This window comes from Dreissena polymorpha, chromosome 13 (assembly GCF_020536995.1).
Source record: "Dreissena polymorpha isolate Duluth1 chromosome 13, UMN_Dpol_1.0, whole genome shotgun sequence".
NCBI lineage: Eukaryota > Metazoa > Mollusca > Bivalvia > Myida > Dreissenidae > Dreissena > Dreissena polymorpha.
Genome location: NC_068367.1, coordinates 50,399,430 through 50,416,511, shown reverse-complemented (window position 1 = coordinate 50,416,511; position 17,082 = coordinate 50,399,430). Strand labels below are relative to the sequence as shown.

Genomic DNA, 17,082 nt, shown 5'->3' with positions numbered 1-17,082 from the left:
CTTTTAAGCGTGTTAACTATTTTAGAGAAGCATTAAACATATATTCAAATTAAGTAATTATTTTTTTAATTTATTGTTACATGTAGCTTGTTTACGTGCCGTTTGGACCGTTTTTAAACTCATTAATTCTATATTCCTTTACAGGATCAGGACGCGCGTATCATAGTTGTAAATGCATATGAGGACAGGGCAAGAGCCGTTCTTTGCGACGTAAGTATACATGCGAAGTTGGTACACATCGGCCGGCCTGCACTATAATGTTATTTCATTTCTCTTTCTTTGTCGTCAAGAATACGCTGTAATAGTTTCACTTACGGCATACGGTATCCGTAGATTGGCTTTACAACTGACGGTCTCGAATTTGTATTCAACATATTTCAACATCCGGAGAGAAAGGCGCACGCCTATATGTTCAATGTGCTGATAATCCTTTTTAAGTATATACGTATATGTTTTAACAATACCTTTAGCATTTTGATAGTATAGACCGCGTTTGCTTCTTATTGTCCAAATAGCATGCTAATAATCGGAATATTTACGAAAAACAATGAAACATGCCGCACTGTTTACTTTGGATGCAACATACACGTGTTTTTTCTTCTGTTTCGTTTGCCGTTAAAAGTGTTATACCAAAAAGGGTATGCAACTTGCAATATTACACCGTTGTGTCACTATAAAACCATTATAAGTATCGCAGATGGTGTAAGGCGGTAAATAACTCGAGGCAGCGCATCTCGGATGTAAGGATTCTACAAAACCAACTCGATTGATCTCAACTTTTCAGAACATCATACTTCCATTATATCATATATGTTGTAACGAGCTGGTTTTTGTGTTCGTTTTTAATAAATGCATTTTATGACAGTTGTCATTTAAATAAGATTAAAAATACTGTTTGGAAAAAAAACACTATATTTACGTATTTATTTGTAACTGGTAAGCGTATAGTATGGTAAAATTCAAGTGCCAATGAAAGTTAACGTTAAATCACTTAAATTATAATGGCGTTTGAAGGCATACAAAATTGGGCTGTATGGACCCAAGATAGTTTGGATGTTTCTCGGCTGGTTTTCGGAAACTTTCTGGCGGGCAAACAACGCTGAGGTTGATTGTACAGTGGAACAGATGGACCTGGCGATAGAGGGCGCCTTTCTGATGCGTCCCATATACAATAATCCCATAGAAGAAAGAGGCATCGCAAATCTCACCAGTAAGTGAACATTTGGTTGATTTTAGTGACAAAAGAAAGAAGTTGTTGACGTTAATATTACTGAAATTGTATGGTCGGCCACCAGTAAAATACACCCATACAACTACTTTGCATCTCACCGTTATTCTGTGTGAGATATTGCTAGTATATTTCAGACCTGGAATTCATGGCACGCTTTCTGCGTCACCCTGACTACAGCGCATCTTCCCAAGCATACGATTTTATCGCTGCCCAGTGTTATGACACAATTTGGTTGTGCGCTTTGGCCTTGAACTGCACCATTGAAACTCTGGATGCAATTGGTAAGTTGCTTAAATTATTAATTTTCGTGTATAATGACACATGAATATAGCATATTATTAGTATGAATGATGTGACATAACATTGAAAGGACAGCGTAATAACAGTATTTAAACCACATTATTGAATTAATCAGAAATTTACATGTAACGAAGCGTTATATGCAGAATGAATATATTTATTTACTGACTTCGAAACCTGCGTTCAAATCGATGATTTTCAACTATCATAACCTATCATTGATTTAAACCTATTTTATTAAGACACTTACATTTTTAAATTAAATGTTTTAAATACATTTACCAATCCTTATTAACGCCGCTCATCGGCAGAATGTGTATATTGCGTCACTCTTAAATAAGGCCATTTATTAGTTTATTTACCGTCCGCATGTGTCTTTTGAGCTCGGGCAGCCGACAACAAACATTTTGAAACAAACATGAATCTATGAACGAAATGCATCTTAATTATTCGGATAAGTAATGTTTGTTTTCGATACTGTTGTGATTGTGGTGTTGCCTAACCTTTTGCATCAATAGTTGTTGACCCATATTCAAATATTGCAAGTACGTAGCTTTGAAAATTGAAATAGTTTGCGAAGTGCCGTTCAAGCTTTTCTTCCCTATTTGACGGTGGCCGCTGTCCTTTCTATTAAACCAGGAATGTTCGAGATTCTACGGTTAATATATACGCCAATTATACCATTAAAAGTACATTTTCTCAACCTGAGAGCGTGCATGGCTGTACCATTTGTGTTTGGCAACATAGGGACCTAAACAAAAACTAACTATAAATACTAGAAACATAAACAGTCAATAAAAGTTGACACTTAGCTAGCTGTCAAGCCACTTATGAGCAGAAAATACTGACATGATTTACCTGATGAATATTGAAGATAAACAGAACTGAAGGATAATAAGAAGATAGGATGCAGTTAAAATCGGGTGAAAAAAAATATGAATAAACTTATGTTTATATTGCAAAGTGCCTAGGGTATTTATAATATTGATATGGTAACTTGTCAACTGTGTATTTTACGTTTATGTACACAAAGTAAATGACATATATATTTTGGTATAAATATCACATCAAGTTTCTAATTTCTGTGAATTTGACTGTTGACCAGTTTTGTTATGACAAGGCATGCTTTCGGAAACTGCATTTTAATTTTCTGCATATGGAACGCAATGATTAACTTTATTTGTATATCAAACACTTTTTAATAAAATACGATATGTACGTCATACATATATCGGTTTGCCTCAAAACGGTTCTGGTTTGCATCAATTTATTGTGTACTTTACTGGTAATTAAATTAAAATGATTTCTCTGCAATGATATAACATTTGAATTGAGATTCTACCAGGTAAATTGTTGAATATTTAAATGTATTAAAATGTTTTCTGTTAACTCAATGCCAAGTAGAGTATTAAGCTTCTTCTATTTATATTAAACCCCAAATGATTTACATTGAACGTTCCAAGGCTGTGATTCCAATTTTTTTATGTACGTGGCTTTGTAAATCACTGTTTTGCCATAAACTAAGGACCGCATAAGATTTCTTTTTACTGATATATCTGAAGTTTCAGTTTGTCTATTGTTATATTGCATTTTATGTGTCTGTAAAATGTAATTGTTTATTAACAATTTATTGCGATAATCTTAATTCATATGACATACATGTCCCCTTATAATATCAAATTAAGTGTTTTTCCATATCTTTTATCATGGAGTTAAAACAATATTATTTTTTCTTACCAAGTGACGTTGTTTCTCATATAAGTACTGCACGTCATTTATTTACCTGGAACCATCTATCAAACGAGTTTTTCGACAATTTAGGTCATTCTAAAAAACTGGACAATTTCACATATGCTGATGGCGACATCGGGGAGATTATATTTAAATGTACCGGAAAGACATCACTGACTGGAGCCTCCGGCAGAATATCCTTTCACAACGGATCAGACCCAAACAAAATGATCCGCGTTGAACGTATCCAAGGTGATTATAATTTTTTAACGGTTAAAACATTTAACAAATACAAGTTTCGTAGATTAACTAGCTATACACAATTTATTTTATATTCAATCAATAAGCTTGTACTTACGAAATAACCATCCACTAGATCAAAGGCTTAGGGATTAAAACAAATGACTCAATGTAATGAGGTATATTTATGTTCTTTCAACTAGTCAGGTTTTGTATAATATAAGAAGTATGTAATAATTAATGTAAACGATAAATCGTTCTATAATTGATCCTTGTCACGTATCTCTATTTAACACTTACTCTGTATCATATGTACTTTAATATAATACATATGCTTGGATTTGATTTCGTTTTTAAAATGAACCAATATGATCTTTTGAGTATGTTTTCAAAACAGAATAAATGTTGATATATGAAAGTTCAGAAGATGAAGTACCAGAAAAAAAGAAAGAACATTGTAATTCAATTGTCAATATTTTTCTGCTACACAGCAGACAAATATTTTATGTGCATGAATCGTGCACTCTGCTGGGCAATCCCCATTAGCTTGTGCACCTAAGTTTAGACATATAGATTAATGGTACAATGAAACGATTGTTAATGATTTTTTGTTAACATTTGTCGTCATATTAACATATTGGTATAATATTGCGAGGACAATTTTTTTCGATGATAAATGTTGACATAAAATCGCATATACCCTCTTTAAAAATAAAGATATATGTGATATTTAATACAATTTATCATTGTTATATCTGAAAAGTAGTGATGCGATTAAATACATTTAAACTTCAATAGAATTAAAGTTAGAATATGATTCATCTTTTAACTTTTTTTATTTATTGATTTGTGTACAAAATATGCAAAGTTACAGTTGAATGTATAAAAAATGGCTTAACGGAATTTATCTTATTCAAAATTTGTGTTTGATAGATGCAAATTCATTGTCTTTTAATAAGCGATCGTTAAGTCACATGATAAATGTCTTAATAATAATTGCATGTGAAATTGCGATATGCTCATCGTGAACAGTTGATTTTGCTAATTGTTTGAATATCACCCTTCGTTAGCACACATTTGCATGCTGCAAATACCGTGATCCTATAATAAAACACTCATCAACTAATAACTCATTAGCCGTGTGTGATATGAATGCGATGCACCGCCTCTGTAAACATTGTATCATGTAACCAGTGAATAGTGTACACAATCATCAACTAAAATACTACAAATGCTTATTTGCAGTGTAATATTGATGCATGCTTACGTGTTGATGATTTAACTTTGATTTTGTTATTGTTCGCTCATGATATAGCTATTATAGGTAAAACTCCTGAAGAAACTCAGAGGCACTTAGATCTTTTGTTTTCATACTGTTGTTCATGGGGTTTAACTGTAAATACTACAAAAACAAAAATAATAGTTTTTCGAAAACGCGGGGCAATATTAGCAAATGAAAAATGGACCTATAATAGCCAACCAATCGAAATAGTTGATGATTTTAACTATTTAGGTACTGTTTTATACTACACTGGGAACTTTTGTAAAAACATTGAACATCTAATCGAAAGGCCTTGAAATCCTTAAATGTTCTATTTTGTAAATGCAACGACTTTGGTCTTTCGCCAAAAACATTGTGTCAACTATTCGATGCATTCGTATCGCCAATACTTAATTATTCATGTGAAGTTTGGGGTTATACCAAATCCAAAGAATTAGAAAGAATACACCTTAAATTTTGTAAACGATTATTAAGCGTAAGAAGTAATGCGTGTTCTGCTGCAGTGTACGGCGATCTGGGCAAATACCCACTGTATATTCACAGATACATAAGAATAATCAAATATTGGTTAAAAATCAAAGACAGTGATAACATTATATTGAGAGTTGTGTATAACGAGGCCCTTAAAGATTGTATAAGTGGGAAGAAAAATTCGGTCACGAGTGTAAAAACTCTCCTGAACGAATATGGATTTGCGTATATTTTTGAAAATTACCATTACCTTTATAATAGTGCTTTTCTCTCTGAGTTGAAATGCAGAGTCATAGACTGTTTTAAACAACATTGGTTTCACTCACTTGAAAGTCCAGTTTTATTTTTGTACAAAGAATTTAAAATATCATTTGAATATAAAAAATATTAAGATATCTTACCCAAAAGTCTAAGATTTTACTTCTGTAGATTAAGAATGTCATGTCATCCATTAAGAATTCAAACGGGTAGGTTTAGTAATAACTGCATAGCTAGGGAAGAAAGATATTGTATTTGTTGTAACTCACGTGATATTGAAGATGAATATCATTTTATTTTAATCTGTCCATGTTATACAGATATTAGGAAAAAATACATAAAATCTTATTATCTCAAACGGCCATCAGTATTTAAATTCTTAAGCTTTATGAGCACATGTAATAAAGATGTTCTCATTAAGTTGTCTTTTTTGTGAAAGAAGCTCTGATAATTAGGAAAGCCATATTTAATGTTGTTTAAATATCACCTGAAATGTTATGTTTCGCGGGTTCAGTTGTGTGTTTGTTTATCTGATTTCTTGTTTGCTGTATATATATAATCCTCATAATGCAGTACCAGTACCTGCAACAACATGAGGTGAAATAGACATGAGTGCTTGTGTTTCCGCATTTAATGCATATATATTATGTGTTTCTTATTATTTTAATGATCCGTATCGTCTCTACTTTATTATTCATCTTTCACATTTCTCTAGACGACTAAAGAAATAATTAATATCTACTCGTATACAGATGTGAAATATACGTGCCTGATTGTTTTCATTTGTTGCCATAGTTTAATTTGTGTAAATTTGTAATTGTTGTTGTAGACATTACAGAAATGCGCACTGTCTATTAATATTATTAGCATATTCATCCACATGATATGCGTAAGATAATCCACTCTCAATTTGGTTTATTTTACATAAATATAAACAGCATGATAATTGATTGCCACCTGTAAAACTATAGTTTTAACATTGCGATTGCTTCCAACCACTGTCATGTATTATGTAATACGTTATGTACACTTATTATTATTGTACACCCACTTTCTTTTTCACGTGACCTTTTGAAATGTATAATATAACATGGCTAAGACAGACGATGTACTATGTAGCAAGTAGAAATAAAGTTCTGTTCTGTTCTGTTCTGCTTATACAAAGTTCATTTGCAATGTTATGATAACATATTATTGATCTCCCTTTTCGGTACTCAACAATTGGCCGAGTTTAATTTCGTACCGCTATCGGTTTTTACGCTTTACAGGTAGCAGGAGGGTTTTAGTTGCGTTTTTTCGACAGGATCTTGCACCAAACTCTTACTTCGACTGGATGGAGGGGGCTATTATCTGGAAAGGTAAATGCCAGTCACAACAAACGATTTTCTATATCATGGCTTAACAAAAAGAAAAATATTGCAGATAAAAAAAATCAAGTAGACGAAATTATCATCGCTTCGAATATTATCTTCATATTAAACAGTTCATGGGGGCAACTTGATCGCAAATATGAATCGCATGGATGACAATACTATGTTGCCATAATTTATTTTTAGCATAACGGTATAATGTTTGGAGGATACAAGAAAATGTTACGTATGTAACCTTTTAAAGCCATTATAGTTGCTTCTTTCTTTAGTTCACGACATCGAATACATTATTGCATTTACAATCCCAAAGCGATGTAACAAGTTTTATTCATATTTATTTCACCTGAGCATGAAGTGCTCAATGTGACGTATTGTGGTCAGTTAAAATCCGATATCAGCCGTTGTGCGTCATGCGACGTCGGACGTACAGTGTGCGAATCGCGTTATCAGCCGTTGTGCGTCATGCGACGTGCAGTGTGCGAATCGCGATATCAGCCGTTGTGCGTCATGCAACGTGCAGTGTGCCACTCGCTCTGCAACGTTTGTGACGTTGACATTACAAAGGCACCGTGTTTGCCAAATATGTGTAAACTTTGTAAAACTGTTAATCTTGACAGCATGTGGAGCTTAACAATATATCTCAGAAGATCAAATATAAAACTAAAACGTATTTGCCTTTAAAACAAAATAAGTACGATGAAACAAGCTCTGAATGTTTGTCTTGACCATATTTGAAAAAAGTAAATAACTGCTAAAATGGAGTCCAACATTTTGTAACCAGGTAAAAACGTTAACACTTCAATTATTTTTTGACGAATCGCTTATGTAAAACATGATTTATTACATAGAGGATATTTGTTGGATTCGGTGGATTATCGATTTTAATTCACGAGTGATCATAGAAAATAATATTTTCGCCACGAGTGAAAATATATAATTTCTATGATCAAGAGTGAATTAAAATCGATATTCCACCGAATCCAACCAGTTTTCTTTTTATTTAATGCTTTTTGCACCGTTTATATATATTGTTAAAGGGTTTAACTAAAGAATTTCGCTCGGATAATGACGTTATTTCGTCAAAAAATGACGTCATTTCACAGTTAACAGTGAACATTATCGATAATTTTCACTGATAATTTTCACTGTTTGAAACAGTGAAATTATCAGTTTTAATTCACTGATATATCTCTATAACCACCGGAAAGCATTAAATAAAAGGTAAACCATCTGTAACAATTTTCCATTTCTCTTATTTGTTGGATTTAATATTTTAAAATAATCGTCATTTTAAATTAGTGTATTGAACATTCTAGGGCGGTGATCTCGGTTTCAATAATTTTTTTATTGGCTTTCAGTTGAAAAATAATTAACAAGATTTTGTTGGGTGATGATATAGTTTCTTAAATTACAAATCTTTGTTAAATGTATACATACATATTTACTATAAACATATATAATATTTGAGTATATAACCTATTAACAAATAAAAACATGAACAAACATACATGAGTTACAACATATTCAAAGAGTAGTTTTTTATCATAAATACACGAGACAAAATTTGTAAAAATTAAAATCCAGAGTCAATATTAGGAGTGAAATTCCTTTTAATTTCCGGTAGTCTTTAATTTGTTAGTAAAAGACTAAAGGTCAAGTAATTTTTCCTATCATAACTTACTATAAATAAGAATTGTTTGTGAAAATGCACGACGTTACTTCGTGTAATAAAAAAGCTACGGCAATAGCTGCTATAAGACTCCCTTTTCACAGAGGCCCAAATACATTTATCTTAAACTACTTTAACTTGCCTTATAGGTGTCAGGCCGTTTGTGTTGATGCAAATCCATTTCTGCGTCTACAGTTTCTTACTCTCGAAACAAAAACGAAACAGTTTAAGTTGATAGCTACCAAATGAAAGTTTCGTACATTGTTTAACCAATCGCAATTTTTACAAATAAGGCAATGTATCGTGTATTAACCAATCGCATATTTTGACAAAAAGTATATAATGTTTATTTTTTGTCAATGTTTCAGATTTATTGTCATATACATAAATACACCGAACAAAATCGATATATGTATAAAAAGTCAATTTTTCTTAATTTACCTGATTCTATAGTCTTCTACAATAAGGAAAATGACTAATAACATATGCAATATAAGACAAAACAAACAACGCAAAATAAAAAAAGCAATGATTGACATTTCAGTCACCGCCTTAAAAACGTCAACGTAAAATATCGGGAAATTGTTCGACAGTCGATTACTGTCCTAATCTCAAATTAAGCCAACATTAAAATAAGAGCGCAGACATGTCAATAAACATAAACCTCATAACTGAACAATCAAATTGCATATCATTAAAAGAGAATATAACTCAATTGATTGCAATTTATTGTCTCAATGGTTACATCCGATCAATCGATATAAAACTGTTTGATGCACGACGAATCGTAATAAATTATTCGATGTTCTTCGAAATCCGCAAAGTCAATTTTTGCGCGGAATGTTTTTGTTGTTACTAGAACTGCGGCTTCATTAAACATTTTCTGTGAATATGCTGAATATATTTTCCAATTAAAACGAATTGTTATCTATATTAGGCAATCACGGACAACCATTGATGAATAGAACTGTTTTGCTGAAACATTTGAGACGGAAACCGCGTGAATACATTCGGTATTTTACACTAGACCGATTAGAAAAGTATCAATTGAATTGTATATCATGCACAAAGGCAAGCATTTATTATCAATGTATGAACCACAATGTATAAAGGTGTATATGATGATAATAGGTAAAACATCTGGCAAAAAATACTTTAATTTCTGGATAACGCGTATTTTCGATTCATGAGAAATGACAAAAAATACGCGTTTTTTTGAAGAACATCGACTTATACTCAACGCCTTCTTACTTTATAGCATCATGCAGCACACATTCAAGATCACCGTAATGCAGTGTCACAATGTTTAAAATTATGTTTTGTACCAATATTTTGCATAGTTAAAATGGATATAGGCTAAAGGCAAATTGTAAATTGTTATGTTATGTGAAGGAATTACAAAACGATTACGTTTTTATTCAGTTGTCTTGCTTGATCAAAAATGAAATTAATATAGGAAACAAACACAATTTAAAATGCATCCGTAGTATTTTATAACCGAATAGTTCATATTAATTAAAGGACATAAACCAACGTAATTGTATCGATATTGTTAGATAATCTGATACCACGTGACTCGACGCATAACGTACATGAAGAGAAGATTGTTCCTTTGCCCCTGTATATGTCGATGTGTACAATGGCCGGTCTTGGTATTATCACTTCGGTATCCTTCTTTGTATTCAACATCGTCTTCAGACATAATAGGTACGTCAAACTTTCTTGCACGCAGTCAATACGTGGTACCTGTATTTTTTTCCATTAACGTATCCTGCTTCACATTCAGATCGTCTTCACAACTAATAAGTACATCATTAATAAAGTAATACATTATCAACCATAACTAATGGACAATAAAAACAATATTTTAGTATCGATGGTTGAACATCATATGTTATTAAGAATAAACTGCCATTTATGTCAAAGAGTTCTATTTGCTAATGATGCCTTTAAAAGTTTTTATGCACTTGGTGCCAACTAATTGTATTGGTATTCCACTATGAATGATTACACGTTTATTGTCCCCTACCGGTTTCACCGGATGGGACTTATGGTTTGCGCTCTGTCTGTCTGTCTGTCTGTCTGTCTGTCTGTCTGTCTGTCTGTCTGTCTGTCTGTCTGTCTGTCTGTCTGTCTGTCTGTCTGTCTGTCTGTCTGTCTGTCTGTCTGTATGTATGTATGTCTATCTGTATGTCTGTCTGTCACACTTTTCTGGATCCTGCGATAACTTCAAAAGTTCTTCATATTTTTTCATGAAACTTCTCATGGTCAGATAGCAATATGGAGATTATGCACGTCTTTTTATTTTGTTCCTACGTCAAGAATTCTGGTTGCTATGGCAACACATATAAAAAAATCTGAAAATGGTGGAGACAGTAGGGGACATATATTGTTTGGCAATAGTCTTGTTGATTTAATCTTTGAATGATTCGAATCACACTGGTTAACCGTAGCATATTACCAATCTAAGTGATGAATGTAGAATCTAATCAATTTTAAGATTTCTTACTCCACTTCTAACCGTTTTGCTCGTTGATTGTGTTTCCTTTTATGAATTACTTTAACTATCAAAAACAGTTCTTTAAATGGGCCTGTTCACGTTTTGACAAATTGACAAAATTAACAAAATTGTTTCAGATTCGCAAATTTTCGTTTTAGATTTGATATTTGTGATAAAACACTAATGCTGAACATTTACCATTCTCTAAAATAGCCATTAAATGCATCTTTTGACGATTTAAAAAGCTGAAAATTATAAAGCGTTTCAACGCGAAACGATTGAATAATTTAGGGAGTTCTGTTGTTGTCGTTATATTTTGTGAAACTACGAGGATCGCTTATATTAAGCATAAAATACATCCATCATTGTATGAGCACGGATGGCCGAGGGGTCTAAATGGTAGACCATTTACTCCAGGACACCAGGGGTCAGTGGTTCGATCCCTGTTGAGTGTTACTTTTTTTTTTTTTTACTAGAGCTTTTTAGATCCAATGTTTACATTTATCAATATAAAGCATTTATTGACAAACTTCAATACATCCCAAAATCTGTGAAAAGGCCCCTTTAAGAAACTTGCCATCTGTGTTTTACTCGTGCGTCCTTTCAACAGAGGTACTGCTTATATATAACATTGTGCAGTCGAGTATATAAAAATACTTAGATTCAGCCGTTGTTCTTGCAGGATCGTAAAGTTGTCTTCTCCAAATATCAACAATGTCCTGCTGCTCGGATGTTTTCTCTGCTACGTCACCGTGTTCATTAAGACAACACAGACCAACAATGCATCGCTATGCGTAGTACGGGTTACATAGTATATGTCAAGAAATACGCACTTGTTAATAGCTTATTGAAATTGTCTGATTTATTGCAGTTAACTAGCATGTTAATTTTGAAGTACGTGCTTCCAAAAAAAACATAAATCGTTAGCCGATAGGTTTGACTTGCTCGTGGTACTAGGTGCTGCTATTTCCTTTAACAAAAACACAGTTTTGTAACCTAACAATTTAGTTACCTTAACGCGCTGTATGATGTTTAAATGATTTAAACTGGAGTATAAATTAAATAACAGCCGTTCATTTGCAGGCACGCGTGTTTTGCTTTTGCCTGGGGTTTACCTTAGTGTTCGGTTCCTTGTTCTCCAAGACCTGGAGAGTCTACAGGATCTTCACGAACAAACAGCTAAGGAGAATGGTATGATTAAAAACCCAAGACAATTTTACTCCGAGTTTCTATACGCAAATACAAAGCGAATCTAACATGTATTTAAAATATAACTCATTATCCACAGGTGGTACGTACAGGCTCACGTACGAACGTGAAAAGGAACACTCTTACGACTTTAAGAGCTCTACCACAGACATTAATCGTTACTGTCATGTTTATCACCGGGGATTGGAGGATTGAAGTTTATCTTTAATTTCATGTCGTACACTAATTCAATAGGCTTCAAACTTCAACTGTACTAATTGAACTTTTTATTTTAGAACATCAAAGACTACCAGTTACTCGTAATTATTGGCATCATTGTGGGTGTTGTCGTGGTAGTGCTAGTTGCCTGGGAGATCTACGCACCTCATGAAATTGTCATCAAATATATTGATAAGGTACATCACTTTAAGTTGTTAATAATATGATCAAATTTTGTTTATTTTTTTTTTGCTTTAAGACATTTAAGAAATATGCTCTGTTTTAATTGTTTTTTAACAATTTATCATCGTTTGACAATAATCATCGTGAACATCAAAACTAGGGTTCACACGGGTCAAAAATATTCTTCGGGTCTGGTCGGCGGGTCAAAATTAAAATACCCGAGAAAATTCGGGTCGAGTCGGGTCAGATAATACATAAGTTAATCGAAATAAAACTACATTAATTGTCATAGCATGTTTTAGCGTTCTTAAATAAAATATATAACTGTTTGTCAAGCATATTGTTTAGAATATTATACCTTTTATTGTTTTTATTTATTTAATTATGAATGAAATACTGAACTGCATAAAACTATGTATTAAGTTTACACAACGTTGTTGAACTTTATCAGCAAACGTAAGTATTACTTGGAATAGCGATCAAAAGTGCGAGTAAAGGAAAAACGACATGTCAAGCAAAAATAAAGCTTGTCTTATTTTGAGGAGGGAAGCAAAAATAACTTTCACTGTAAGCTCTAACTGCATTTCATCAACATGTAATCGTGTACTTCGTAGCTTGCGACCCGAACCGGTATCGTTCGCATAAACTTTGACCCGGATCCCCGGGTATTTTTTTTGACCCGCGGATTCGGGTTTTTTTCGGGTACCCGTTTGAGCACTAAGAAAAAGATGCCATTTCGATTAAGCGAATATCAGAGTATAAAAACTCACTGCATTTATTTGTATTTCCTTTTTTTTTAAATCATCGCGTTATTGGACCATGTGAATCTAGGTTACTGTTTCTGAATGTCATCACACAGTTATATAAAACAATTGTTTTGTGATATCCCCCAAAAGGTATTCAGTGATTGAACACCATGGTTATTTTAGCTAGACAAAAGCAGAAAAGCAATGATAACAGCACAATAATATTTCATTTGACAATAATTACAACTTCTGTCACAATCATATGAATGCTGCACTCTGATTGGATAATTTGTTCACGTGACCGGTTTTTCATTTTCCGATGAACCCACTTCGTATGAAAATTAAAACATGAATATTCATGGCGTTAATTTCTGGTAATAAACAAGTTGCGAAAATGACGTTATGTTTTGCGCGAAACGTAATGGCGTTGTTTTTTATTGGCCAATAGCGAAATGACGTTATATTTTTTGCGCGAACTTCAACGATATACCCGTTTGACGGAGATGAAACCAAACTAAAAATAGATTCATATGCTAGATTAAAAAGGAATTGTATGACCCTTACCACGATAGAATTTCAGCTTTAAAATCATTTTATGTTGTAATTATAAGAATTGAATAGCATTTTTCTGCATTTCATCGGTGTATGAAGTGTCGGGAAAAATACACCTAATTAAAATACACCTAATTTATGCATAAACGCCGTTGGCGTTTATGCAAATTAGGCGTAATTTCCCCGACAGTTCATACACCGATGAAATGCAGAACAATGCTATAAAACTCTTAATTGATACGTTAATGTCGACTCGTTATTACATCTTCGTAAAGCTTGAATGCAAGTTAACGCTTTTAAACCATCGTAATTAAAGTCCTACACAAACGGAAGTGACGAGATCGTCCACCAATTCGTCCGCATATGTTTCTCCAAGAACTCATCCTACTTTACGTGGTCTCTCTACATCGTTGAAGGAGCCTTACTGTCCTTTGGAGCTTTTCTTGCCTGGGAAACGAGAAACGTAAATCTTTTTTATAATCACTCTTTATTACAGTGTTTAGGATATTGTATTTGTTGGTCTAAATAATGCTTGTTTTTATTTAAATTTTAAGTTGATGTAACCCTGCTTTGTCTTAATAAAGTATGATACATATTGCGTATCATGCGCAAGTGTACATGTATTATGTTAAGAATGCAATATTTATTTCCAATTTCATATGTGAAGGAATTATTGGGTGTTGTCATGCCAATTTCATGATCAAATATAAAACTCCGCACTACCTAAAACAAATTAAATCAGAATCTTTGGAATCGTAAAAGCTTTGTGGAATACATTTTATTTCAAAGACACTGTACGGAGTAAAAGAAGCGAGTGTTATATACATGCATATTTTAAATTCGGTCTGTGTCTTCATTGATGTAATGCCTACAATAGTTCGTTAGTAGAATGAATTGCAATGTCTGCGTTATAAACGTTTAACAATGCATTTCACGCATTTGTTTTACAATGTTAAACGTGTTACTTACATGTTGTAATATTCCAATAGCAAATAGCTGAGATATATCAAGGATAGTTGCTTGTTTTCGCAGTGATACCATAAAATATTGATCTCCGTAAGGTTACAAACTTTATATTTTCACGAGCGCGTGGAGCCTATTGAAAATGTTTTGAAATGTTTCCCAACGCTTCCATAATGTAACCACTTATCACTAAATAAAAGCAGTTGCCGATTTACTTCTTTTTCTCAACTGATCAAATCCTAATTAAAATTATACAAAATCAATACTGTTCTGTTTTTCAAACGATAAATTTTCACTTAATTTGACGTGTAATTGAATTTTACGAGGCCTCAATAAACGTAATTCTTCATTATTGCATAAACTCTATCTATAATGCCCATCTGGCGGGGTGCAGAAACTTGGCGAAAGGAGGGCTTGAACGGGAGAAATCGTGTTTTAACAAGGTGATTCATGTGCCGTTCAAGCCCTGTTATGTGTTTTTTCATATCCATAAACTGGTCCACGCGCAGTTACTTCCCGTATGTTTATAACTCAAGACTTTGACGACGTTCCAAGCATAAATGGCGAACTGAATAATCACCAGTTTCCTAATGTATGCAGGGTTAAAGGCAATGAATATTTGAATCCACTTTTCAAATGATACCATCTGCACTCTTTTGACAACAGCTTTATTTTATTGGCCACGTCATTGAAATTAATGTTATTTACTAATCTCTTTCAAAAGACTATGCTGTAAATGTAAGTGTTTATGAACCTTTAACGTTCCTGCTATATGCTTAAAGTACGTCCGTGACAATATGTTAGCAGCATTAATTTTTAGAAAATTTAGTTGGAAAGAAAGAAACATCTAAGACGACAATGACTTATGCTGACGATATATTTATCCGTCACGACCAGTAAATTTCAAAATAATTTCTCATTTCTTACTTTGCGCGGCTGCATTTCAAATTTGCATTAATCCACTGTTTAAACACATTTTAAATCGAAAACTGCCTATCCGAAGGTTAAGCCTCGTCATTTCTGATGATGACCGAGTAAGGCATATGTAAAACACAACATTGAACTATATGACGTTAGATGAAATAATCGAATTACATTGTCGATGTCGAATGAACAAGATATATTGTTTTCAATGTTATTTTAATTTATTTTGGTATGTGCGATTTATTTATGCCATAATAGCGAAACTACACATTTTCTCGGACATGATCATCTGCGGGCGCTCTCAAAATCCGTTTCTGCACAAGTGCGCAGCACGATTTTTCGAGCGCCCGCAGATAATCATGCCCTCGAAAACGTGTATTATCCCTATAATATTTAGACACCATTTCACTGGCAATAACATATCATTATATAAAGGTAAAGATTGAGGCCCTGAACGACTCCCAACAAATCGGCATCTGCCTGTACAACGTTGTGATTCTCAGTGGTGTCGGCCTCACCCTCTCGTTGCTCTTGGAGGACCAGGTCGTTCCCTTGTATGGGGTCACTTCCAGTTGCATCATTCTGGGAACGCTTGTCACAGAGTTGATCGTCTTCATTCCTAAAGTGATTATTGCAGTTTGTTTTATTCTTTAACGCATTCATGTCAATGTGTATATGACATTTAGTTCATTCGATAAATCAGACATGCAAAGTTTTAAGGTGAACGCAAAAGTTTCAGTTCACCTACATTAATCGTTATTGCTATATGTAAATAGTTACTAAAATTGGTTCAGGTTTACTTCAACGTTGAGACAAAAACTGTGTGGCATCTTTTCAGCTCCATGCCGTGAACAATAAAATAGAGGCAGCCCCTATCACTACCAAACCAGGACCTAGTTCCACAAACGTTGGCGCGACTTCGACGACGGTATAAGAAACAAGCCTAATATGCTGGCCACATCCGAGTCGTGAAATAGTATTACCTAATTTACTTGTTTGCTTGCGAATCAGGACAATTACGGCGTTTGTCAAATACATCGTAATAAAAAACTCGACAAGTAAATGTTTTCATGGCTTAGTTTAAAATATTGTTAGATTTTAATAAAGATGGAATTCGGTACTAAAATTTTAGATATAGGATGTACATTGAGCAAAAAGCAATATTGACGTTCGTGTATGCGAACTGCGTCTCTTAAAGACAAAGGCGCTCCAGTTACGATTCGTTGATTCATTCCTATCCTTTTCCTTGTCCGTT

The 17,082-nt window shown here is 33.4% G+C and overlaps 1 protein-coding gene across 1 annotated transcript in view; it reads left to right on the top strand.

The window, feature by feature from the left end:
- Window positions 1-16,835, top strand: part of LOC127854653 (gamma-aminobutyric acid type B receptor subunit 1-like) — a 19,089-nt gene extending 2,254 nt beyond the window's left edge. Inside the window, exons 3-14 of the mRNA XM_052389716.1 lie at window positions 145-210; window positions 1,015-1,210; window positions 1,366-1,512; window positions 3,353-3,514; window positions 6,782-6,871; window positions 10,109-10,259; window positions 11,735-11,849; window positions 12,136-12,243; window positions 12,537-12,656; window positions 14,257-14,403; window positions 16,263-16,451; window positions 16,666-16,835. Of these exons, the coding sequence (XP_052245676.1) occupies window positions 145-210; window positions 1,015-1,210; window positions 1,366-1,512; window positions 3,353-3,514; window positions 6,782-6,871; window positions 10,109-10,259; window positions 11,735-11,849; window positions 12,136-12,243; window positions 12,537-12,656; window positions 14,257-14,403; window positions 16,263-16,451; window positions 16,666-16,761 (1,587 nt within the window). The 3' untranslated portion in view covers window positions 16,762-16,835. The remainder of the gene's footprint in view (window positions 1-144; window positions 211-1,014; window positions 1,211-1,365; window positions 1,513-3,352; window positions 3,515-6,781; window positions 6,872-10,108; window positions 10,260-11,734; window positions 11,850-12,135; window positions 12,244-12,536; window positions 12,657-14,256; window positions 14,404-16,262; window positions 16,452-16,665) is intronic.
- Window positions 16,836-17,082: the final 247 nt, after the last annotated feature.